The 27,521-nt window shown below is 33.9% G+C and overlaps 1 protein-coding gene across 1 annotated transcript in view; it reads right to left on the bottom strand.

Annotated features, from left to right (window-relative positions):
• Positions 1 to 1,986: 1,986 nt before the first annotated feature.
• LOC108361789 (Delta[1]-pyrroline-5-carboxylate synthase) overlaps positions 1,987 to 27,521 on the bottom strand; it is a 138,281-nt gene continuing 112,746 nt past the window's right edge. Inside the window, exons 5-6 of the mRNA XM_017614546.1 lie at positions 15,151 to 15,429; positions 1,987 to 2,502 (exon numbers count right to left, since the gene is read on the bottom strand). Of these exons, the coding sequence (XP_017470035.1) occupies positions 2,243 to 2,502; positions 15,151 to 15,429 (539 nt within the window). The 3' untranslated portion in view covers positions 1,987 to 2,242. The remainder of the gene's footprint in view (positions 2,503 to 15,150; positions 15,430 to 27,521) is intronic.

Genomic DNA, 27,521 nt, shown 5'->3' with positions numbered 1-27,521 from the left:
TTCTATCGAAGATTTTTGAAATAGGCGTAAAACCACCTCTGCTGACCACGTAGCGGTAGTTTTCGGAAAGGTGAAAAAACTATATTGAATACTTGCGCCGGGTATGTTTCATTCGATCACGGATGGCATGATTCGGGCCCAGTTTTATGTATACGTTTTTCTTGAATGTTTTAACAATTTATTCCAAGGCGAATTCATATAAGGTGGCAGCAGAAGTTCAAAAACAAACATGCCACTAACAAGTTTTACGCATAATGACAATAAGAATTACAACAAATACATGATTTTAACAACAAGAATCACCGAGGCGAAGATCCACCAGCTCTGATAAAACTACCTTATCTGAATTCAGCTTCATTTATCCTATATGAGTAAAAACTATCTAATATTTTTCTTTTAAAACATCTACCAACTTCCACAGATTTTTGTGTGTAAAATCTACCACTTTTAATTTTTTGGAAGTCCGTGCACTGTTACTGACTCACTGAAAACATGATTTACAATGAAACATGTTTTCTCAACTTTCGAGAGTGAAGAACAGCGTTGCCGAAAGCTTTCGCTGAAAAATCGTCAATTTACCCCAAAAAAATCGCCATTTCGTCCATTTGAGCAAACTGTATACCAAAAATGACGTTTGACCCTCCCAATTTTCAAAAGAAAAGGCAGTATGTATATTGCATGAAGTTTCCTTCAAAATTTTGTAAAAACAAAATTAATTTCGTTCCGAAAAATTACAAAACACTGATTTTTCTTTTAAAAATTGGCAGGGTCAAACGTCAATTTTGGTATATACTTAGTTTGTTCACAATTTTTTCTTATAATCGAACGTAAAGTTCCAATATGCCATACACTTTTTTCGAAATTAAATTACTCCGGCCTAATGACCATACATTACAAAACCAAAGGTAACCCATATTGCATACGGGTTACTAAAGGTTGATTTGTAATTGTAACCGACAATTTAGATTTACGATTTAAAACACAACTGCTTTTAAATTGTTGAACTTCACTGATGTGAAGTTTTTTAGGATTTTGATCCAGTTTTAAAGTGTAACAGGAGCATTTATTAACGATAGATAATCTTGACTGAACAAATTCCTGATATTTTTCTATCTCTTTGAAATGAGTGTCAGCAGTGCAAATTAATGATGTGGTTACAGTTCTAGAACAACGGTTGAATAAAAAAACTAGATATGTAAATGCATTCATTTAACAAATTCATTTTCATTTAACAAATATATCGTCGTTTAAAGTGCAAAACCGCGTATCAACAAAATGCAAAACCGCGTATCATAAAAATGCAAAACCGCGTATGTGAGATTGCGTCAATTATCTTCTAGAGTGTAAAAACACTAATATTTCAAAATGGTTATCTTTTTTATAAAGCAATCGAATTTCTGGCTAGTATATTTCAGGACGAATGGATAAGGATTGAGCCAAGAGCTTGTGTGAGCAAATCCAATTTTTGGCAGCCAATGTCAGTTACGCGGTTTTGCAGAATGACGATACGCGGTTTTGTACTTTAAATGACGATATGCACATACATATATGTATGTATGTATATGTACAACATACATATATAATTAAGTGGATAAAGTAAAAAAAAAACGTCATTACGGGTGGAAAATCGTCAAAACATCATTGACCTAAAAATACTTCAAAATGATGACGAAATCGTCAATTCGGCAACGCTCGTGAGGAAGTAATCTAAACAATTTGTTATTGCAAAAAAAAATTACACTGCAATGAAGTACCATAATAGCTGATTTCCTGTCAATCAATCACAGGTTAGACAATGTGCATATTTTTGAGTTTTGATCTCCGGCTGAACCACTGTACACTGTGCGCCGGGCTTTTGCTTGTGATTTTATATCTCTGTAGTTACTTTGAGGTTAAAATCGTTTGTACTAAAAACGATGTGATAAATGGATAAAGGTGACTTTTTGTAAATTTTATACCTATTAGTGTTTTTAACTACAATAATAATTACATATGTATACGTATATTTATTTACAATGTAAGGAAGGACAAGTAAAATTTTACAAAAAAATTATCTTGAGAGTAATAAGTATAAAAACACACAGAACGTACATATATAGTACGAATGCACATAAATTCATATTTATATAGAACAAATCTCTTAAAACTTACATCTTATTTATGAATGTACATAGTTACATTTTTAAGACGTACAAAATATAAAAATTTACGCATATACATAACTTAATTTCGATGCATGCATTCATAAGGGCAAAGATTCGTGCAGCCACACACCGCTTCCGCCTTCTGCAAAATCAGCTGCAGTGTGATCCTGTCCCCGCAAAATCCACTTAGTCGTTAGAAGTCCCTCAACGCCTACTGGTCCACGTGCGTGTATTCTCGCCGTTGATATGCCAACCTCGGCACCTAATCCGAACCTGAACCCATCAGCGAAACGCGAGCTGGCGTTATGGAAAACACAAGCACTGTCAACTGATGTCAGGAACTGTTCTGCGGCAGAATCTGTGAAAATAATAAAATGATTTCCCACAAGATTTTAGAGTAGTATGTATAGTGAAATGTGAAAAATGTCCATGTGGTCTGTTGACTAAAAGATGTGTCCTTTTATGATTCTATTTTGCATCGAATGCATGCATAATCAATGCATACGTAACATACAAGGATTGGTACACCGACACGTGTGTATAACTGATATGTACGTACATACCCTGCAGCGGAAACTACTAGTACAGAACTAGTGAATTCACCAGTTTTCGGGAGTCGAATACCGGTACCTCGCAAATCTACAACCCATGCTTTCTACTGTCGCATTTAACATGGAGTTGTCCTAGGAAGTGACACTTGACTTCCGCTGCGTAACTTGTTGCCTGTAAAGTACCATTTCTTTTCGTTGTGGACTTCATAGATACTTTTTAATAATTAAAAAAAAAAACGAAAATAAAAATTTTAAATTATATGTTCTGCCCAATGAGATTTGAACCTGAACACTTTTGGCCGTAACTACCCTGCAAAAAATGCGACTAATCCGGAATGACTTCGGGAGCAATCGCAAAGAAACATGCGACTAATACCACTTTTGATCTCTTTATATGGAATGAACTGTTCGGTCGGTCCCTGCAAAAAATGCGACTAATCCGGGATGACTCCGGGAGCAATCGCAAAGGAACATGCGACTAATACCACTTTTGATCTCTTTAAATGGAATGAACTGTTCCCTTTTGTTCGAGCATGTCCTATGAAGGGACTAATTGTTCCCCTAGTCCCATAGTAACTAGATCCCCACCAGTCCAAAATCGGCGAAAAGTGGTATTTTTAAAAAAATAATTTTTTCAGTAGAAATCTGACGAATTTAGAACTGGTTCCGAACTATAGAAAAAGGGATGCAGAACGAACTAGATCTTATCTGTCGAATTTAGAACTAGTTCGGAACTATCCCTTGGGGAAAATCTCTAGTTATGAACTGGTGCGCTTCTAGTACATTTAGACCCAGTAGTGGTTCGCGATAAATCTCTTTTGCATGCAAACAACTGGCGAATTTAATATGGAGATCTCCTAGTAAGTTTCAATTGCCTCCCACTGCATCCCTTTTTCGATAGTTCTGAACTCGTTCTAAATTCTACAGTTCCGAACCAGTTCTAAAATCGACAGACGAAAGAAAAAAGTATCATGATTTTTCAATCTTCCGTGGTTCTTCCGTGTGTGTGAAATTTGCAGAGATGCTCGCTGTTATTGGTTAGATTCCAGACGGTCCCAAGATATTAAAATGTTACATTAAATTTTGGTTATGTATTACCAAGCTATGAAAAAGCGTCTGTGAAGTGCAGAATAAAAGCGTATTTGAACAAAAAAGCCGCCAGACACATACCCTGTAGGGAAACCCCGAACTGGTGAACCAAATTTGTAGTTCCGTACTAAATCTTTATCGCCAAAAACGAACCAGTCCGATAGTAACCACCAGTTCAGAGGCAGCGAGATGAGGTACTTTAAATAGCAATTTTATTTTTAGAAATCTAAATCTAAAAAGACGAAGTTAGAACTGGTTCGAAACTATAGAAAAAGAAATGCAGAACGAACTAGATCTCATCTAGCGAATTTTGAACTAGTTCGGAACTACCGTAAAAGGGATGCAGCGGGGGGCTTGTTTACTTTAAATAGATTTTTGCTTTGCGGGGTTTTCGTTCAAATACGCTTTAAGCACTTCGCCGATGCATTTTCATAATTTCGTAATACAAAACTAAAATTTGTTTTAACATGTTAACAATTTGTGACCTTCTGGAATCTAACCAATAACAGCCAGCGCCCTGCAAATTCGGCTACAGCCAAAGGTATGTAAACGCGTTTTCAAAATGCCCAATTTGATTTACATTCCGTCCAACAAATTTGATTTCAGATTGAAAACACATTTCTTTCCAAATAATTAAAAATCGCTACCATGGTAAACCCACAAAGAAAACATCTTGTTACCTTTTTCGTTTACAACTGGTTCGAAACTTTAGAAAATGGGGTGCAAAGTAACTAGATCCCATATGTCGAAATTCGGACTGTCTCTGAACTAGAGAAAAGGTAATGCAGTGGGGAACAATTTCCAATTCCTATGACATCGCCGTGTTAAACTTGCCAGTTGTTTGCATGCAAAGAGATTTATTGCGAACTAGTAGTGTGTCTAAATGTACTAGAAGCGCACCAGTTCAGAACTAGAGATTTTCCCCACAGCGTATTGCAACTTTTTCAATCTTTATACACATGTACTACATATATGTATACGAATGTACTGAAACATACAACGACGGTCAAAATAATAGTAGTGTGAGGCACACCCAGAATCGGTCGGTATTATTTATTCCTTTCTTATGCAAAATATTGAAAACTAGTGAACCCGCATGGCGTCAAAACGCCCAAAACTTAATTTCAAAACTTTAAAAAATATTCCAAATGTTAGTCAGAGCTATGAGAGAAGCGAGTGCCAGTGAAACGCAGTCTGGCATAGTACATGTTTTTAGTTTCATCAAATTTCAAATCACCCTATCCCGATGAAAAAAGTTCATAATGAAAAAAAAAATAAAAACTTTACCACACATCTACAGGTAAAGTCTTTAATTTGACCTCTCATTTTTGAAATTCCCTTTCAAAAGTATTCCTAGACTAAAATCTCTTTCGTCTGACGTTAATTTGAATTTGATTGCTCGAACAAATGTCAACCCTCCTAAATAATTGAATAGGTAGCAACCCTCTTCAAACATTCCAAATGTCAAACTAAAGATTTCTTAACATTATTTCGTTTGACTACGGTATTTTTATATTTTATATACTTTTTGTTTTAGTTAATTGAGTTTGACCTTTCAAACAGATGATTGCCCCCGTTAAAAGTATTTTCAAGCTTAATCCTTGTTAACTGTCCTTCGCCTGACATTGGGATACATATTTTAATTAACTGATGAATTAAGTGGGATTAGATTTTTAAACATGTAGCAAGCCCGCTAAGAACAGTTCAGAAATAAAAGTTTTTCAAATCCCCTTGGACTAATACCTATTTTTAAAAATTCATTAAACTTATTAAATAATTTGAATTTAAGTTTTTAAACATGTGACAACCCTCCTATAGTTCGGATAAGAAACAAATCTTTTCAAAAAAATTTCGGTTGATACCCATTTTGTAATAATCAATTTTTTTAAATAAATTGAATAGAATTTTTTAAAAGGTGGCAACTCTTTTCGAAAAAGTAAAACCTTATTGCACATACAGTCAAAGCCTTTTAATTTGTCACCTCATTTCGGAAAATCGAACGAACGCTGCGGATATAATGGCATTGATTTTTAAATAATTTGAATTTAATTTTTCAACAGGTGGCAAAAAATAATACCAGTTTGCACATCTACAGGCCAAGCGCTTTAATTTGACACCCCGTTTTTGAAAATCGAGCGAACGGAGCAGATCTTTTATCCTGAGCAAAAAATGACTTCGCGTATTATATATATAGATTATATGTAATCAAGTATGGATGAGGAAGATTTTAGGTAGAAGCGAAAATACGATAAGTTTATTCATTTGCCAAACGATTAGATCCCATAAAGGACGAAAAAGCCTACAGAAATTCTGTTATTCAGAGTCATCGACATCTAAAATCTTTCAAATGCAGGTAGTTTTATCTATGAAAAAGGCTGCACCGAAATTTTGTAGGTCTGTTTTACAAGGCTCTTACACGATATGTATTTGCATATGTAAATGCTACTTTTTTTGCATGTACTCGTTTGTATCATCTATATCTATCTATATCTATCTTCTTTATATATACACATATATTAGAGTGGTTCAAAAAAATTTTTTTTTTGGAAATTCATAAACGCTACCTCAAATTATTGTTATTTGTGAGAAAAAAAATGAAACGTGTTTTTTTATTTTGAAAAAAATGTTTTCTTAGAGGTTGGGCTGATCGGTTTTTTATAAAAATGCTGATGTTCTAATTTTTTTATTTTATTGGCATGTTCAAATACAGCTAAAAATGTGGTTTCTTACATATAATTACTCTGGTATTATTGGGGAACATTCCCTTAATTACATACCTGTCTTGGGCAGTTAGAATGGGCCTAGTGCCCGAAAATATGCCCTCGAAAAGAGACTGTAAAATTAAAACGTTGATACTGAACGATTTACGCATTGTCATGGGTTAGAACTTGTTACCAAGGGGTTTCTGGGGTTGTTAATTAGGAATCTGAAGTCAGTTTTTCAAAATTCAAAATGGCGGATCTAAAATGGCGATCCAATTTTTTTGTTCGAAACCCGGCACTCGAGAGTTTTTGGGGTTGCCGATTACGAATCTGAAGTCAACTTTTTTAAATTCAAAATAGCTGATCCAATATGGCGGTCAAATAAAAAAAAAATACTAAAATTAAAACGTTAATACTGAACTTTTTAAACATTTTCAAGGGTTGAATCTCGTTTCCAGTGGGTTTCTGGGGTTGCTGATTACGAATCTGATGTAAGATTTTCAAAATTCAAAATGGCGGTTAAGAGTTTCAAACAAATCCAATCTTTTTTTTTAAGTTGGTCGCCAATTTGGATCCACCATTTTGAGTTTTGAAAAACTGACTTCAGATTCATAATCAGAAAGCTCAGAAACCCACTGGAAACGAGTTTCAACCCTTGACAATGTTTAAAACGTTCAGTATCAACGTTTTAATTTTATTACCTTTTTTTTTAATTTGATCGCCATATTGGATCTGCCATTTTGAATATAAAAAAATTTACCTCAGATTCTTAATCCGCGACCCCAAAAACTCTCGAGTGCCGGGTTTCGGATAAATTCAATCATTAAAAAAAAATGGATCGCCATTTTGGATCCGCCATTTAAATTTTGAAAAACTGACTTCAGATTCCTAATTAGCAACCCCAGAAACCCCCTGGTAACAAGTTCCAACAAATGACAATGCGTAAATCGTTCAGTATCAACGTTTTAATTTTACTAGAGCCTTTTCGAGAGCATATTTTTGGGAACTAGGCAAATTCTAATTGTCAAAGACAGGTGTGTAATTAAGGGAAAGTTCCCCAACAATACCAGAGTAATTATATGTAAAAACCACATTTTTAGCTGCATTTTGACATGTCAATAAAATAAAAAAATTGAGAACATCAGCGTTTTTATAAAAAAACGATAAAAAACAAAATAAAAAAATACGTGTATCTTTTTTTATCACAAATAACAATATTCTGATGTAGCGTTTATGAATTTCCAAAAAGAGTGTTTTTATGAATCACTCTAATGTATATATATATACAAAGAAGAGTCATTCCATCTCAAATCGCCCAGGCGGAAGGAAAGTGAATTTAAGTTTACGATAAAACTCACAGGGATTGTTCCTTGCTCAGATATTCGAATTTTTCGAATAATGAATTTTTTTCATTTTGAGTACGAACGCTTCTTTTTATTACAACGCTTTTATCAACTTGCAATGTTGTGCGTCCAGAAACTTTCAATGTTGTGGATCCAGAAACTTTCAATGTTGTGTGTCCGACACCAAAGCAAAGCTTTGAAAAGTTCCTATAAAAAAGCATAGTGCATAGGGCGACAGCTGTAGTGAATAGGGCGAGGTAGATGACATCTAGATGTCGCCCTATGTACTACGTTTGCTACAGCGGAAATAGACGACACGCCATTTCTTTAAATAAAATTAATTGGTGCTCGTTTGTATGTACATACATATGTAAATGCATGTGTGTGCACCTTTCTATTAATATCGTTGAATTATTTTAATATCTATTGCAAAATTTTATTCAGACAGGACTAAAAAGTAGAAAATAAATAATATAAAAAAAACTTTTTAATATACAACGCTTTTATAAATGGACTAAAAAGTAGAAAATAATACTTCTCAGTCCCATAGAATTTGTTTTGATAACTTTTGATTTTGAAATTTTAGCAAAAGTCATTATAAACAATCTATGAAATTGAAAATGAAAAACGTGGAGCGCATGCAATACAAAGCATTCGATTTAATTGACAATAGTCAAACTACATAACGTAGACCTAAAATTTCTACAGCGAAAGTAGAACTTTGAAATCGATTTTAAGCGGTCGTTATTCATATACCCACATACATACATTCATATATTACTTTTCATATCAATTCAAGTGTATTACATGCGCCCCACGCTTTTCATTTTCAATTTCATAGATTGTTTATAATGACTTTTGCTAAAATTTCAAAATCAAAAGTTATCAAAACAAATTCTATGGGACTGAGAAATATTATTTTCTACTTTTTAGTCCATTTATAAAAGCGTTGTATATTAAAAAGTTTTTTTTATATTATTTATTTCCTCTCTTAATAGCAACTTTTGATGAAATCGCTTATAACTGTCGCAAAAAAGATAGGATTTTACCGATCTTTTTTTAGATTGCAGATATTGATCTACTTAATCGATCTAGTGAACTAAGCATCAGTAATTGTTTATTAATAATTAATTACTGTTAATAAACATACAAAAAATTTTTTTCAAATTGCTTTTTTTCAAATTGCCACATTTTTTTCTCTCAAACTTTTTTGTCTATTAGGGAATAGTATAAGCTATTTTCAGTACGAGTATCAATATGCTAAAATTCGTCGTTTTCGAGTTATGATTCTTTTTTTCTGAAAATGCACTTATATGATGCTAGCAGATTTTCGTGCCAGTTGAGGGCACAAAAATTGTTGCCCATTATGATAAAGCTTCCTTGCTGGAAATTTTGTGAGGTTGCCCGATCAGAGCCAAAAGTTTTTCCCAATTGGGCCGTAATTTTTTATTTTAGCGAAAGAACTGGAATTTTCGAAGATAGCTAAAAATTCGGATAAATTTTAGCTTTCGTAGTTTATAATTTTAGCGATAGTGAAAGTTAGAATCCGGCTGCTGGTCGACACAGTTGGCTTTTTGATTTCGAAAAGAACTTCATCAGCAAGAAACGCTATGTTTTCAGACCTAAATATTTTAGCATCCTTTCCAAATTGCTTTCCATAATTTTCATCTTTCTTTGATAAATAATTGCAAAAAAGACGCCTTTTTTCTTCTAAGAGTTTCATAGAACTTTAGCAAATATCAGCAGCACCAAATTTTGTTTCAACATGGTTGACAACCGAAAAAAGGTTTTCATTTTTCGAATATCCAATCAGCCAAACTTCTAACAACTCGCCTTTTGTAATAGCATGATAGCCCAGAAAAAAACCGTTTTTCTTGAAAACGGCTAAAACGGAGGGCTAAGTAAAATCAAATCAACTAATTACATCTTAATTTATCCATTACCTTTTCCATTTCGTTTGCCGAAAGTTAACAAAATTGTAAAAGCTTACATAAAATCATAAATGGAAATAAATTAGAAAATTTTTGAGGTTATGCATATAAGTCAGTTTTTTTTCCAAACAAATTATAAAAAGTCACTTTTTTAAATTGGGACTCACTTATAGTTTTCTTTTCAATTTAAAATTTTCCTTTAGTTATTCGAACGTTACAAAACGCACTTGAAACTTACAAAATAAACCGGTTGCGCAAACAACGTGTCAATAAGGTTTTGAAAGTGTAGCTATGGTTTATTGCTGTCTAACGGTGTTTTTTATTTTACAAAAACAAAGTGAAGTTTATGTTATTATATCTTTATTTATCAGAACACCTACGACAAAAAAATCATAACTCGAAAACGACGAATTTTAGCATATTGATACTCGCACTGAAAATAGTTTATACTATTCCCTAATGGACAAAAAAGTTGGAGAGAAATAAAAAATGTGGCAATTTGAAAAAAAGCAATTTGAAATTTTTTTTTGTTTATTAATAATAATTAATTATTAATGAACAATTACTGATGCTTAGTTCACTAGACCGATTCAGTAGACCAATATCTACAATTAAAAAAAAATCGTTAAAATCCTTGCTTTTTTGCGGCAGTTATAAGCGATTTCATCAAAAGTTGCTATTAAGAGAGGGAAAAAGAAGCGTTTGTACTCAAAATTAAAAAAATTCATTATTCGAAAAATTCAAATTTCTGAGCAAAAAGAAAAAATACGTGTCTCCTTAAATTGTTGAAGGAACAATCCCTGTGAGTTTTATCGCAAACTTAAATTCACTTTCCCTCGGTCTGGGTGATTTGATATATATTTATAAAGAGAAGTCCCGTTTTTTGTAACAAGTAATCTCGCGAACGGCTGGCCCGATTTTCATTAAATTTTGTATATAAATAGCTTTAAGAAACCACCATGTTTTAGACCAAAATTAACTTTTTCCGGTTGGTGGACCAGGGACCGGTCTATTGGAAAAAATCTCATTATGGTCCGATTTGCTTAAGATTTAGTATGTAGGTAGCTTTTTACCTAGATTAGCATATAGGATCCCTTTTTTTCCGGGAGATGGACCAGGGACCGATCTATTCGAAAAAATCGTATTTATGGTCCGATTTTCTTAAAATTTGGTACGTAGGTAGCTTTCGCCTGGATAAGCATATAGGATCCTTTTTTCGGAGAAGTGGACCAGGGACCGATCTATTCGAAAAAATCGTATTTATGGTCAGATTTGCTTAAAATTTGGTATGTAGGTAGCTTTTTGCCTAGATTAGCATATAGGACAATTTTTTTACGGGAAGTTGACCAGGGACCGATCTATTCGAAAAATCGTATTTATGGTCAGATTTAGATTTGCTTAGAATTTGGAATGTAGGTAGCTTTTTGCCTAGATTAGCATATAGGATCATTTTTTTCCGAGAATGCGACCAGGTACCGATTTATTCGAAAAAATCGTATTTATGGTCCGATTTGCTTAATCTATAGTAATTATATTAAGAGAAGTCCCTTTTCTTTGTAACAGGTAATCTCGCGAACTGCTGCTCCGATTTTCATGAAATTTTGTTATAAATAGCTTTCAGCAACCACCATGTCATAGGCCAAAAAATTTACTTTTTTTCCGGTAGGTGGACCAGGGACCGATCTATACGAAAAAATCGTGTTATGGTCCGATTTACTTAAAATTTGGAACGTAGGTAGCTTTTTGCCTAGATTCCCATATATGATTCTTTTTTTCCGGGAAGTGGACCAGGAACCGATCCAATCGGGGAAATCGTATTTATGGTCCTATTTGCTTAAAATTTTGTACGTAGGTAGCTTTTTGCTTAGATTAGCATATGTGATTATTTTTTTCCGTGAAGTGGACCAGAGAAATGTTTTAAGGCGCCGCAAAGCAAGCAGGTATTGGCTATTTATCGATATATATTATCTATACGAATTATATTAAGAGAAGTGCCACCTTTTTGTAAGAAGTGATCTCGCAAACGCTGTACCGATTTTTTTGAAATAGACTTTTTTGGTTATTGCCACCGCATATTTCTGGAAGCATTTGTGGTAGAGCCCTGGAACTTGGTATGAAAGTACTGAAACTTTTACCTATCTTTAAATACATATACAGTGGTGGTCAAAAATGGATGAATAGTGTTTCGTTTTTAATATTTTTAAGCTAAAATTTTTTTGATATTTTTTTATAAAAACTATATAAATCACACTTTCAAACTTTGTACAGAACTTAGAAAAATTCCACAAATTTTTATCTAAATTTCGAGCTTTTGAATCAGAATTTAGAATTTTTCGGGGTATGCAGTTAACAAGCTTATAAAATTCTAGTAAAACAAGTGCAAGTCTTGAGCGGCTAAAAAATCACATTGATTTTTAATATTTTTTTTTGTTGATAACGTTTTGCACTTTATTAAAAACGAAACTCCATTCATCCATTTTTGACCGCCACTGTATAATTCTTCGATACGTGTGTTTTCGAGTGAACTCCTCCTAAACGACCGAAATGATTTTAATGAAATTTTTGTCCTAAAGTCCCTGTATAGTTTAGGTTCACAACTTAAAACGTCAAATGGCGCTGGAGTCGAGTTATTAAAAATCGTATTTATGATCCAATCTGGCTAATATTCAATGTATGTATTGGTAACGTGAAGGGAAATAATTCTGCGTAAAAAATGGCTCGCCAGGTGGCTCTTGAGTCGAGTTATTACTAAAAATGGTATTTATGGTCCGATTTGCCTCATAAACAAGATGCATATTGGTATCGGTAGGGGCAATACTATTGAAAAAAAAGAGCCGCAAGGTGGCGCTGGAGTCGAGTAATTGCTAAAAATCGTCAAGTGAAGTCATTCGGAGAGACCAGGGATCAAAATCAAATTACCACCGTTAAATCGACCACCATAACCATTGCGTTCCTTGCTTTACGGCGACTACACAAAATAAAGACAATTCTTGATGAATGCCTACAAATTCAATTGTAAGACATTTATGGTATTTCGTCTGAAATAAGTCTATGTATATTGGATTTCTGTGGACCAATGATGTTCTCTCATTTTGAAATTGCCACCACCTTTTCTATACAGATTCAAGGACGATTCATCATCGAGCCGGATGATTGTTTCCACAAGAACTTCTTCACGGACATAACGCTTTCGTTAGGTTATTTAAGACGGCAATGGAGGATATGCTTTCTGACGACCACAAAAAGAAATATAAACGTGAATTGTGGTGAAACTTTGTACCAAATATTGGAATAAAGAAACAAATTTTGGGCGGGCGAAGTTCGCCGGGTCTGCTATTATATTATATGGAAATACATATCGTGTAAGAACGCTTATGGTATGGTTATTAGCACTGCTTCGCATTTCTTTGAATGTGCAGAACATATGTATGTATGTTCAATGCTTAAGTATGTATGCATCTATCTGTACCCTGTGGGGAAAATCTCTAGTTTTGAACTGGTGCGCTTCTAGTACATTTAGAACCACTACTAGTTCTGGATAAACTCTTTTGCATGCAAACAACTGACGATTTTAACACAGCGATGCCATAGGAATTGGAAATTGTCCCCCGCTGCATTACCTTTTCTATAGTTCAGAACCAGAAATTCGACATATTGGATCTAGTTCGCTTTGCACCCCATTTTCTATAGTTTCGCACCAGTTGTAAAAGAAAAAAGTAACAAGATGTTTTCTTTTTGGGTTACCATGGTAGCAATTTTTATTATTTGCAGAGCAATGTATTTTCAATCTGAAATCAAATTTGTTTGAATGAATGTAAATTAAATTGTGCATTTGAAAACACGTTTACATTCCTTTGGCTGTAGCTGAATTTGCAGAGGTGCTGACCGTTATTGGTCATATTCCAGAAGGTCCCATAATGTTAAGATGTTAACACAAATATTAGTTTTGTATTACCAAACTATGAAAAAGCATCTGCGACGTGCAGACTGGAAGCGTATTTGAACGAAAAACCCGCCAAGCAAAAATCTATTAAAGTAAACAAGCCCCCCGCTGCATCCTTTTTTCAGTAGTTTCGAACTAGATCAAAATTCGCCAGATGAGATGTAGTTCGTTCTGCATCCCTTTTTCTACAGTTTTGAACCAGTTCTAAATTCGTCATTTTAGATATAGATTTCTAAAATTGTTTTTTAAAAGTACCACATATCGCTGCTTTTGAACTGGTGGCGATCTAGTTACTATCGGACTGGTTCGTTTTTGGCGATAAAGATCTAGTACGGGACTACAAATTTGGTTCGCCAGTTCGGGGTTTCCCTACAGGGTATGTAAAGTACAGCGTGTGCAGCTGTGCAACAAAATTTAACAACTTTTCCAAAGAATATTAAAAACGAACTCGGAATTAATTTGCAGCGACACAAATGTTTACCGCATGCTTGATTCTGTGTCCTAAATGTTGCAAATACTACGAGCGCATATAATATGTGGTTAGGTTAATGGAAAATTCGTTCAGAAAAAGAAAAAGATAAATCTTGCCATACAAATATTATATCTGGATAGGTATTCTATCGGAATCCGCAATAAAAATTTACTTTTTGCAAAAATCAGATGTTTAACACCTTACCAAATATATCTTAACATAAGTTTTCGAAAAAAATTACAAAAAATTCTTGATTCTCACAAAATAAACCATCTCGTCATAAAGAAAAATATTTTAAAAATAGTTGTTGAAAACCCCCCATTTTTGTGAACCACGTTTTTTATAGAGAATTAAACAAGGATTACGATGGTATAATTCTAAATCCCTAATTTACTGGTCTTCACTATGCAAATCAACTTCAAAAGGTTCAACTTTAATAGCTAAGTTAGCTCTAGGACAATCTTGACCATCTTATATATAGAAATATTAAGCCCGTTTCTTAGCTTTAAAATTGCATTAAGATGAAGTCTCTACGATCAGCAGAGATATAACGATTTGAAGAAGTACATGATTAGTCAGAATCACGAAAATATGCAAACTTTGACAGATCACATCTCCGAAGAAAAAAAAGAAGAAAAAAATTCCTCGAACACGTGTTAGCTTCTTTCATGTATAGAACCCACAAAAAAAAATTTGAAGCGAATCGGAGACATGAAATATTTTTTTTCCGAAATCCGTCCGACTTAAAAAAGAATGGCTCATATGTGTATGTATGTAGATATTTATGTAAGTACGCCCATGCAATCTTAAATTGCGCAGGTTTGAAGGTATGGAGTGAATAAACCACATTGGAATCACAATGGCTAATGCTTTATGTTATACGAAAAGTAGCAAACTATCTTATTTTTAGTGCTCATTTGCTAATGCCATTCAACATACACTGGCTAATTACTATAATGACTTAGTTGTACGTACCGTTTTCTGTGACAATGACGTCGGTATGTCCGCTGCCATACGTATGTATATGATCTATTGCTTCGTCGATATCCTTTACAATTTCTATGCAACATTCCAACGCCCCATATTCATGCTTCAGACTCTTCGCAGCCGGAGGACCGAAGGTTAACTTTTGACTCAGTTTTGGGCCCGAATAGATTTTAACGCCCTCTCTTTTCAACATGTTGCAGGTATCGTTAAAGACGCCGCCACTCATTAGATCCTCGTGTATGAGAAGCGTTTCCATAGCATTACAAGCTGTAACAACAAGCAAAATTGAATATTTTTGTGCATATTCTACTTTTTTCTCTTTCTATATCTAAATATATAAAAATGAAATGTCTTTCGTATGACCGCGATGCCTGATTCCAATTGAAAAGGAATATTTGGACTAAAAAATTACATGAGAGGAGGTGCTGGGGTCGGGATATTCCTAACGTTCTTATACAGTGGGATAATGATAGATATCTACACTAAAGTGGTCCAAAAATGTATGTAAAAAAATAAGGTCGGATTTTTAATGCCGGCACCCCCTAGGATTGTTCTATATCGAAAAAATATACTCCTATTTTTTATTTTGAAAAAAAAAAAATAAAAATAGGGAGTGCTCAAAGCTCTCAAAGTTTTCCATGTATTTTATATGGGGGAAAAACAATTTTTCGTAGAAATAGTGTAGAATTCTTGAAAATCAACAGTTTTCGATCGGAAAACTTTTCTTATCTTCAGGAGATTCCCAGTAATAATACGCAATTGCCTCTTTAACCATTTTTTCATAGTAACTATATTTTATAGGTCCTCCAAAACCCTTAGAAAATGCAATGGAAAAATCTTTAATCATAAAAAATGGTTAAATAAACAATTGGATATTAATACTGGAAGTCTCCTGAAGAGAACCACAGTTTTGCGATTGAAAAATAATGATTTTTAAGAGTTTTATACCATTTCTACGAAAAATGTTTTTTTTTCTCCATATAAAATACATGGAAAACTTTGAGCGCTTTGAGAACCCCCTAAATATTTTTTGATTTCAAAATAAAAAAAATAGGGGTATATTTTTTTCGATATAGAACAATCCTAGGGGGTGCCGGCATTAAAATTTCCACTTAGTTTTTTTGGACCACTCTAATCTACACATATACATTCGTCAAAATAAAATGTTGAAGCCCCTTTTTTGAGGGCACCAATATATCTCTTAAACCAACTACGCTCGGGAACTGAAACTTGGCATGGATGCATAAATTGTAAATACCCTACTTATGGCGAAAAGTGGCAGATATTGGGAAAGGGGGCGTGGCTCCTCCCATATAAACTTAACTTCTCATCTCGCCTATCTCTGGAACCGCCTTATGCTAACGTCCTAAATTTGAACAGCCACATATGTTATCAATACCGGACTTTCAGCGAAAAGTGGCAGGTATTGGAAACTGGAGCGTGACACCTCCCATACAAACTGAAATTTTCATATCGCTTATCGCTGGAACCGCTTAAGCCAACGTACTGAAATTTGACACAGCTGTGTATATATGGTCGTTTAAAGTACCAAGCTGCGTATCGTCATTCTGGAAACCCGCGTAACTGACATTTGCTGCCAAAAATTGGGTTTGCTCACACAACCTCTTGGCTAAATCCTTATCCATTCGTCCTGAAATATAATAGCCAGAAATTCGATTGCTTTATAAAAAAGAGAACCATTTTAAAATATAAGTGTTTTTACTCTCTAGAAAATAATTTATGCAACCTCACATAAGCTGTTTTGCATTATCTTGATACGCGGTTTTGCATTTTGTTGATACGCGGTTTTGTACTTAAACCGACGATATGTTAATAATACTGCGCTCACGACGGAAAGTGGAAGGTATTGGAAAAGGGGGCGTAGCACCTGCCATACAAACTGAATTTCTCATATCGCTTATTTTGCAAAAAAAATTATCCAATGGATGGCGCTGCTGCCGAAATATATAGAAACTCCATGTGCTTACTTTTCAGATGGCTAAATGGAATTTTGTAAGCGCACCTTTGTCTGACGGCCTCGTACACCCTTAATGCGGTCTTGCATTTACCTCCGATTGAGGAAATTGCTCGGGGCGGCCGTTAATGCACCAGTAGGACGCAAAGAAACCAGTTCATAAATATTAAGACGAATTGTAAAAGTGGCGAATCGACAAGGAAGATTCGACCACATCCGTCCACGAAGGAACACGGTAGGTATATCAATGGCTTGATTTCAACGATATTCAAGAGATCACGCGACTCATTTTCCTCAACTTCGGTGTAAAAAAAAAAAACATAACTCAAATTATTGTAGAAAGCACCCTATAATACTATACTTAAATACTGCGCAATACTCAGAGCTACCATTGTGATTTTTTTTAATTTTTTTTTGAGAAGGCATATTTTCAAAAACAGTGAAAAAGTTTTCAAGAAACAATTTTTTTAAAATATTCCTTTTCATAGAGAATTTCGATGTGTGATTTTCTTCAAATTTTTTCCTCGCACTGTTCTCGAGGTATTTGGAAAACTATTAAATCGATTTGTTTTTGTTTTTGTGCTGTAAAATTTAAAAAAATGTACTAATGAATCTCAACTTTCATATTTATTTATTATTTATGTTTATGCATCAACCCTAAATTTTTTAAACAAATCAAACACATGAAGTGTGAACCCCGTCCGTTTTGGTATGGAACCCCCCATATATATATATTAGACTGCATCACTCCCCATACAAAAAAAAAATCGGTACTGTTTTTCTATTGGAATTATAAAATCTATTATATTCTAAGACGTCCACCAAAATATTTCACAAAAATATTAAGATTTAAGCGAGCTAGACCGATTTTAAAATACCTCCAAAAATAGAGATTTTTATGAATAAAAATAGTTTCTTATATTACATTTACATTGGACCGAAATGCGTGATTTGAAATCAGTCATCTGAAGGTGTTTACACTACTTAGTTCGCATTTCCTTTGACTTCTCATCAATTGAAAAGGGAAAACGAAAACAAAAGGAATGTAAACAAACACTGCATGCCTTATATTTTTTAACACATTTTGGACACAAAAAGGCAATTATTGATTAAACTTAAAATGTGTAAAGGTTATGTATAAATTAACAATTTTTATATGCAAATTTCAAAGATTTATTCATTTCGTTGTCTTTGTTTTGATTTTGAAAAATTCCAAATGTCAAAGACAAACAAAAGCTTTTGTGGAACTTTTGTTTCTGAGTGAGTTCAATAAAATAGTACGGCAATTGGAACGCATTTTCTTCGTGATTTTGTTTAAATGCGTTCAAATGCGTGATTTTAGAAATGCGAATTTGTATGGGGAAATGCGTAATTTGGCTTCGCATTTATGTTTTCTCCCCCAAATGACGCATTTGGGTTCAATGTAAATGTAATATTAAAGATGTTTTTTGAAAAAATCCGCTCAAATGACAAAACGGTTTATGCTTAAAAAATTTACATAACACTATTTAAAAAAAAAATTGAACGGAATCGTAATAATGAGATTTTTGATGCTGTTTTTTAACTTTTTTCAAAGATTGGTATAAGAAAAACTTGAATAAATGAACCTAAACTCTTCCGATTTAGACTTGTGAGGTATCATTGAAAAGATATTTTGCCACCCTTTTTATTTCTTTGCTCATTCAAAGGATGAAAGAGAAAGGTAGGATGAACGAACATCATTCAAAGTTGAATTGTGTTGGTATTTGAAAAAAAAGTACACGAATTACTTTTTTGCACATAAATAAAAGTAGTGGGAAAATACCTTTCGACCGAGATCCCATAAGTCTAAATCAGAATAGTTTTGGCCCAGTTATTTAAGTTTTTCGTAAATCAATCTTTGAAAAAAGTAAAAAAACAACATCAAAATTCTCATTATTACGATTCCATTGAAAATATTTTTAATTATATTTTTATGCTGATTTTTAAGCCTAATCTGTTTTGTCATCTGAGGGACCTTTTTTCAAAAAGTTCTTTAAGAAACTATTTTTATTCATAAAAAACTCCATTTTTGGAGGTATTTTCAAATTGGTCCAGCTCGCTTAAATCTTAATATTTTTCCGAAATATTTTGGTGGACGTCTTAAAATATAATAGATTTTGTAATCCCGGCGGAAAACCCGCAACGTTTTTTTGGTGATGCAGCCTAATAAACATAGATAGGCAAGCATCATTCACTGGGAACCATTTTCTCCTAGATTTCTAAATCACATTGAGCGATTGTTACTTTTTTTTTTGATTTTTGGGAAAGGGTAAAATTTTTTGTGAACGATTGAATTTTTTTTTTTTTAATTTAGCACAAAGTTTGAAATTTTAATTTTTATGTGTTTCGTATAGATTGTCCTTTCTACATATGTACATACTTATATACATAAAATGGTAGCTGTTTTTGTTGTTCGGACTAAACTAAAAACCACTGGATAGAGTCAAATTGTCGGAGGTTATACCTTTCACATATGATCCTACTATAGACTAACTACTAGAAGACTCGCTTGGTAGCACTGGAGTTTTGTCATCTATAAGAGTCGTATTTATTGACCGATTTCGTTCAAATTCGCAATACGAGCCACCTGCATGATGAATTCGTTTGCTAAAAATGGACCCGCTGGGTGGCGCTGGAGTCGAGATATTTACTAAATCCTTAGTTTTTATACAACCTATTGATTTCATGATAAGCAATGGTTTTGCAGAAAAGGGACCCAAGGATAGCGATGCAGCCGTAATATATAGAAATCTCATGTGGTTGTCTGCTTTGGCACTATGTTTATTTTATACGAATTTACTTTTCAGAGGGCTAAATGAAATTGTGTAAGCTCACCTCTGTCTGCCGCCGTGATACACCATTAATGCCATCTTACATTTACCTCAGATTAACGACATTGCTCGGGGCGGCCGTCATTGCAGCAGTAAGACTCAAAGAAACCTGTTCATAAATATTAAAAAGAATTGTAAAAGTGGCGAATTGACCACATCCGCCCAAGAAGGAACACGATTGTTATATCCATGGCTTCATTTGAACGATATTTAAGAGATCACTCGCGTCATGTTCGGGAAAACTTTTCATCCTGTGGGGCAGCAAGGATTCTTGGCCCTCTTATAAAAGAAGACGCTCATCTGTGCTCTTAGGTTTCCTTATAAGGACTTTTATTGGCTCACGCATCGGACCAATGTTGTAGTTGCAAGATCAAAGAAGATTATGCACGCCTAGCAGAGATCTCACAGGTGGAAATAAGACCATCGGCAAAACGAAAGNACGGGCGGAACCCAAATCTCGACAAGGGGGTGCATTATAAAAAATTTGCAGCGATAACTTAAAGGTGAGAAAAGCAATGGCTAAATATATCTTTTCTCTGCTCTGTTTAAATTAATGAGCCCGTTCACTATAGTGGTCCAAAAATGCATGTAAAAAAGTAAAGTCGGAATTTTTATGCTCTCACCCAGGATTGTTCTATACCGAAAAAATATACCCCTATTTATTTTTGAAATAAAAAAATGCATGTGCGCNAAACGACGCCAACGCCAACGCAACGCCAAAGTTCTATGTAAACGGGCCTTTAGTATTCCATGTGGCACCAAAACGCTACTATTTTTGGCCAATGTAAGAGGAGGATTCTGTTCTTTAGTCGTTTCAATTTTTTTACTTTACATCCGTTTTTTTTATTTAACGCTGTTTTTGCATTGGCCCACGCTAAAGTTCTTATTAGGCGCCGCGAAGCAAACGGGCGGAACCCAAATCTCGACAAGGGGGTGCATTATAAAAAATTTGCAGCGATAACTTAAAGGTGAGAAAAGCAATGGCTAAATATATCTTTTCTCTGCTCTGTTTAAATTAATGAGCCCGTTCACTATAGTGGTCCAAAAATGCATGTAAAAAAGTAAAGTCGGAATTTTTATGCTCTCACCCAGGATTGTTCTATACCGAAAAAATATACCCCTATTTATTTTTGAAATAAAAAAATGCATGTGCGCTTCATTCATCAGCACCTGGGTTCAAGCCCTGGTCAAAGCAACATCGCAAAAAAAATATAGAAAAAGGTTTTTTCTTAACAGGCAATGGCAAACCTCCGAGTGTACTTCTGCCATGAAAAACAGTTTCTCATAAAAATACAATCGCCGTTCGGAGTCGGCGTAAAACTGTAGGTCCCTCCGATTTGTGTGACAACATCAAGGCGCACGCCACAAATCGGAGGAGAAGCTCGGCCAAACACTAACATATGTGTAAGCGCCAATCTATTATTATTATTATTATTAAATTTCAGAAATGCTTGAAACTTTGATATTTCGAAATCTAAGGACGCTAATTTACACAAATTTGATACTAACAACATTCCCTTGAAAAGAAGTAATAACTACAGCGAAGCCACAAACTAGTCAGGAAAAATACAAGTTTACAACTAGAATTTCCTGACTGAAGCCGAATTAGTTCGAAAATGACCAGACTTGTTCCAAGTACAAAACGATTTATTCATGCGCTGTTTTATTTGACTTTGACAATAAAGTACACAAAATATTATAACGTTTATTTGGGTATGTTGTTAACTATTAAAGCGAGTACGTACTCAATTATACCAGACCTGTTAAATAATGATTAATATTCAATGATTATTAATTAAAGTATGTTTTTTTGGATAACCGTTTAATGATTAAATACCGATATTAGCACCTTTTTAATGATTAATAATTAATTACTTAAAAAAAATGTTAATTAGTTCATTACTTTTAATTACATGATTATCTTGTTATTTTTGATAATTTTCAATTATTTTTAACTTTTTTTTAATTACACGATTAATATAATTATTTGATTAATTTATATTATAAATCAACAAGCCAAACTATAGACAAAAATTAAGAATATTTAATAACAGCTTGAATTATTAATTTATTTTATTCTTATCCAAATCTCAAATTTTAAACATTAATTATTATTTTTATAACATTTTAAAAAGAATAGACTGAAATGTGCAAAGTTAATGAATTTTAATATTTTTTATTGAGCTTTGTACCACGATTATTTTATTAGGAAAAATTGAAAAAGCAACAAAGTCTAAGCGGTAGAAGTTATAGCAGCTATTTCGGAGATCACCACATCTCCTCATCAGACTTCTTTTTTCTAGACTTCAGCAGGGATCAAACCCGCGTCATCGATGTACAAAGTCAGAGGCGTTAACCACTGAGATATGCCCACCCCGTAAGCTCGTGTTGCTAATTCATTTTCCTTATTCAACCTATTGCTATCAAGTGCAGCTGATTTGCCGTTATTTAAACTTGACTGCGTGGTTGTTGTTGTCAATTCTATACATGCATTTGCTTTCTTGTATAGTTTCAGGCAGGCTCTTCCTAAACTAGGTATTTGCCATTGTTATTGTGGCTTATTAACATTTAATTCTTAACCGATTTCCAAAAAAGGAGGAGGTTATCAGTTCGTCGGTATATTTTTATTTTTTTTTTATGTACATATGTTACCACATAACTTTGGACCACGTCAACCGATTTTGCATCGGAAAGGTAGTGTCTCAGAGGTGGTCCTATACTAATCTGGTTAAGATCTGATCAGTGGATCATGAGATATATATATATATATATATATTTTTTTTACTAAACTTTTTTTACCAAAAACGTATACATAAGATACATATGCTACGCCCCCCTTTCCAAATTTGGGCAAACTCCACATAAAATATCTGCATGATGGCCCGAATATGCTATATAAATGTGGCTGAATTCGGTGAAGCCTTCTCAAGTTATAAGCTAACTCACAAATTTTTATATATAAAATAGAGGCGCCACTCCCCCTTTTCCGAATTCAAGCAAACTTCACATAAACCATCTGCATGATAGTCCGAATGTGCCCCATAAAGTTGGTTGAATTCGGTGAAGCCCTTCTCAAGTTATATGGTCACACCAAAAACGTTCACTTAATTTTATATTTTAGTTAGTATGGGTGGTGCCACGCCCCCTTTTCCGAATTCGGGCAAACTTCGCATAAACCATCTGCATGATAGATCGAATATGCCACATAAATTTGGTTGAATTCGGTGAAGCCGTTCTCAAGTTATGAGGTCACACCAAAAACGTGCACTTATTTTTATATATAAGAGATAATAATAATAATATTATATCCTAAAATTTTTGTAACCAATTTTAGATACAAAAATAAAACTTGCCACTGCGTTTGCTCTCTCTGCATTCCAACGCCACACATGGAAATTTATTGACTAAGTGCCCACGTATCAGTAAATTGTTAATTGTAGGTTTAAATTGGAACACTTTTACCTCAATTCACCTGTTTTCCATTACATTGCAGGATAAACATAGAAACAGTCCTTTTATAAAGATAATCGATGATCAAATAATTAAAAATCTATAGGTCTGACCTTTACTTAGATAAGATCTACGTAACTATCTGAGACCCTCATCATCCGTAATCCAATAATTCAAATACTTATAAAAAACGGGGTATTTTTTTTTAAATAACAATATTCTGATCCCATTCGGCTGGCAACTAAGACTTTGAAAACAGATATTTGTTAAAAATTTTCATTCCTGGAAAATAATAGTTTATTTTGCATATCCCCCTATTTAGCTCGCTATAAGCACACATTTTTCAAACCCGTCGCAGAAGAAAGTATTAACAAGTAATTTTTAGCAAAAAAAAAACCGACTTCAATTCTCATATAAAAAAAAAATATATATATATATCTCATGATCCACTGATCGGATCATAACCAGATTAATACGGGACCACCTCTGAGACACTACCTTTCCGATGCAAAAAGAATTATCGAAATCGGTTGACGTGGTACAAAGTTATGCGGTAACATACATAAACAAAAAATAAATAAAATATTCCGACGAACTGATAACCTCCTCCTTTTTTGGAAGTCGGTTAAAAATGAATTACAAACACTGAAATCGAAAATCGCTGATGAAGTTACAGATTACCCAAATTCTGAAACAGCCAAAGAAATGAGAATGAAGAATTCTTTTTTAAAACCTGACACATCTGGTTTGCCTTGTAAGCGCTGTTTAAACAACGATCCCACCATAACGCTAGATTCTAATTGTTTCTGGAAAATACTTGACATCCGCATCCGCGGATGTTAGCTGTTAGACATCCGCATCCACATTCGCATCCGCGCATGTCTAAAATTCCACATTCGCAACATCTCTAGCACATACATGTGCGCCTTATTGTTTGTTTTTAACCGACTTCCAAAAAAGGAGGAGGTTATCAGTTCGTCGGAATATTTTTTTTTTTTGTTTATGTAGGTAGTGTGTCAGAGCTGGTCCCATACTAATCTGGTTAAGATCCGATCAGTGGATCATGAGATATATATATATATATATTTTTTTTTTATATGAGAGTTGAAGTCTTGTTTATATTCTGCTTTCAACAAACACCAGACTCTCTGGCGTTCCTAAATTGGAGTGCTAAGGCCGTGGTTATGCCACCAATTTTAATTGGCAATTAATGGAGAAAAATTTCGGTGATTGGTGAGAAGTGGTTACGCTCTGTTTGCTGATTGGCGAGCACAGGGTTGCTTCTTAAAAAATGCCTTTTTCCATTTCATACAATTTCGCACACAATGGCAGCACTGAAGTAAAAATGCAACTAAAAACGCATCAAAGTTTAACTCAGAAAATGAAAAATGGAAGAAAAACTTAATATTTTTTCTTTCTTTAAAATTTAATTTTTATAATAATATTTTTTATAATATCTACTTTATAATAATAATAAAAAAATATTTTTTACTATTCTTATATTTAGTACTAATACTTTTTCGCAAAATAGCGTATTGCCACCCTGAAAAATTTGCGTGCTGGCTGTTCGATTTCGAAAATTATCTCACTCCGTGCTGTGCACAACAACAATTGCACGGTGATTGCCAATCGAATTTGGTGGCGTAACCACGGCCTAAGCGTTGCGTTTTCCAATGTCAACGAGTGTCAGCGTGCGCAATCCCCAAATCAACGTGGCGTAACTTTTGACGTTTTCTCATTTCCTCTCGTTTTTATTCGCGTTGCTTCTTTCACTTTTTGTCCTTTCTCTTTCTTTCCGTCTTCTGCATCCATCTTCAACACGTAACGCACTGTCAAAAATGAAAATTCCATTTGCTGGGCGCTAGCGCCGCGTTATTGTGGAATGCTCCATACAAATTGTACGGGCATGAGGATTTTTGGCGCTTGTCGCGCCAGTTTAGGGACGGCAGTCCCTGAGGAAGATGTGAAAAAGATCGAAACGCGTAGGAGGAAAAAGGAACATTGTTTGATTTTTATTCAAACCGGCCCACATAGGGACGAATCGACAGTTTAGGACGAGAAAAATGTTTACTCCATATGTATTTTACAGATTTAAATGAAATTTGCTGTTAAGGGATTTTCGTGGTCATTGATTTCGAATATGAAATCAAATTTCCAAAATTCAAAATGGCGGATCCAACATGACGGACGATTTGTTCAAAAATGGAAAAAAAGGTAATGCATTGCGTTAAAAGTAAAATCCTATTGTTCGGGATGCCATATTTGATTCGCCGTTTTAATTTTTGAAAACTTAATATCAATTTTGAAACCAAGCTTCACAACAATCTATACATTTTTAAAGAAATTGTCCGCCATATTGGATCCGCCATTTTGAATTTTGAAAATTTTATTTAATATTCAAAATCAGTGACGACGAAAATCCCTAAATACCAAATTTCATTGAAATCTGGCAAAACCATATGGAGTAAATATCAAGCTTTATTACAATTTATCCATTTTTGAAGAAATCGTCCGCCATATTGGATCCGCCATTTTGATTTTTGAGAATTTAATATCAATTTCGATTTCACTGACGACGAAAATCTCTGGATACCAAATTTCATGGAAATCTGTCAAATACATATGGAGTAAACATTGCTGGCGTCCTATATTCTCGATTCGTCTCAATAAACAATTTAAGAAAAAGATGCTCTATTTAATGAAGGGGGAAAAGGGGGGACGAGTTCGTGATATTTTTTCGCATTGGCAATTTGTTGGATTTTCGAACTGTTGAAGAGAAATTGCTGTACTCGTTGGAACTTTTTTTACTTTTTTTCTAACTGATATAAAAATTTCAAAATTTTTTCAATAAGAAAAAGGCAATTTATAAAATAGGTATTATAACCATTTCACAAACAACTATATTATTAACAAAAATCGCAAAATAAAGTATTTACCTCACGCCTCACTTTCCGTGTTGAATAAAATGACAAGCGAAATTATTTTATCATCGCTTCAAAAAAAAAATTATTTAATTCGACGCACGATAGAAAACCCAACTTTGCGCTTCTGCTTAAGCTACCGCGTTGCGGTAAAAGTCAAAATTTGTGTGTTACATTGTGGACTGGTTTATAAGGAGTATGAGAAAGGTACATATGTGTGATAAGATTTAAAGACTTTGGTTTTTCTATTTTTGTCGTCCTAAATTGTCGATTCGTCCCTATGTGCGGCCGAAAAGCTCCTTTAACTACCCCTTAGGAAATTGAAAACTGGCCCTAGAGACATAACTAAAAATTTTTTCGGTGAGCGAAATACTGATCAAAGAATTACACAGAACTTAAGAAACAAAACATGAAGCATTTTTTCCAACACATCAGATTTAAATATGGAGAGGACACTTGCTACATCATCAACCAGCACAACAAAAACCACAAGAAATTAGCAAAACAACAACAAAGACTAAAACTTCTACTCCAAGGCAAAGATTTTGGAATAACACACCCACATTTAGGAGGTAAAACACATAAAATTAAACATGGTTTCCAACTCGACGTTACAAGAAAGGAATTAGTAAAAATTGAGGGACAGTTCACGATGAAAATTTTAAATCTGGAAATTAAAGAAGCGAATAATAAAAAAAAAATAGTACGTACAAATATGGAACACATAAAGAAGGATCTCCGGGAAAAATTACAAGACACAGATTTTAAACTGGTAGCAGAAAATCAGGGTAAAAAAGGTTGGTTTATAAATAAAACTAAAATCCATATTCCTAGAGAGTCTAGAGGGATCCTCTCATTAGGTAAAAAGTTTGCGCTACCAGTAACAAGAAAAAGTTTCTCTCCGGTACACCTGGTTGCGGAACTAGAGAAAGGTATACAGACAATGGAAGACAAAAGAGAATAAAATAATGTAAAAAAAATATTTTTTAAAAACAAGCTTTTATTTAACCGTACAATCAAAGGAATAAAATGAAGAAGTGTAACAAAAGATTTTTTATCAAGAAAATTTTGTCAAAACTGCACTAAAATGAATAAAATAAAATAAGTTAAGGTCTCGTTAAAGTTACTAAAAGCCATTTAGTGAAAGGAGTTATTCAAACT

Source organism: Rhagoletis zephyria, unplaced genomic scaffold (assembly GCF_001687245.7).
Source record: "Rhagoletis zephyria isolate East Lansing unplaced genomic scaffold, Rhagoletis_zephyria_1.1 Rzeph_scaffold_00850, whole genome shotgun sequence".
Lineage (NCBI taxonomy): Eukaryota > Metazoa > Arthropoda > Insecta > Diptera > Tephritidae > Rhagoletis > Rhagoletis zephyria.
Note: the sequence above shows the minus strand (reverse complement) of the source record. Positions and strands in the feature narration are given on the sequence as shown.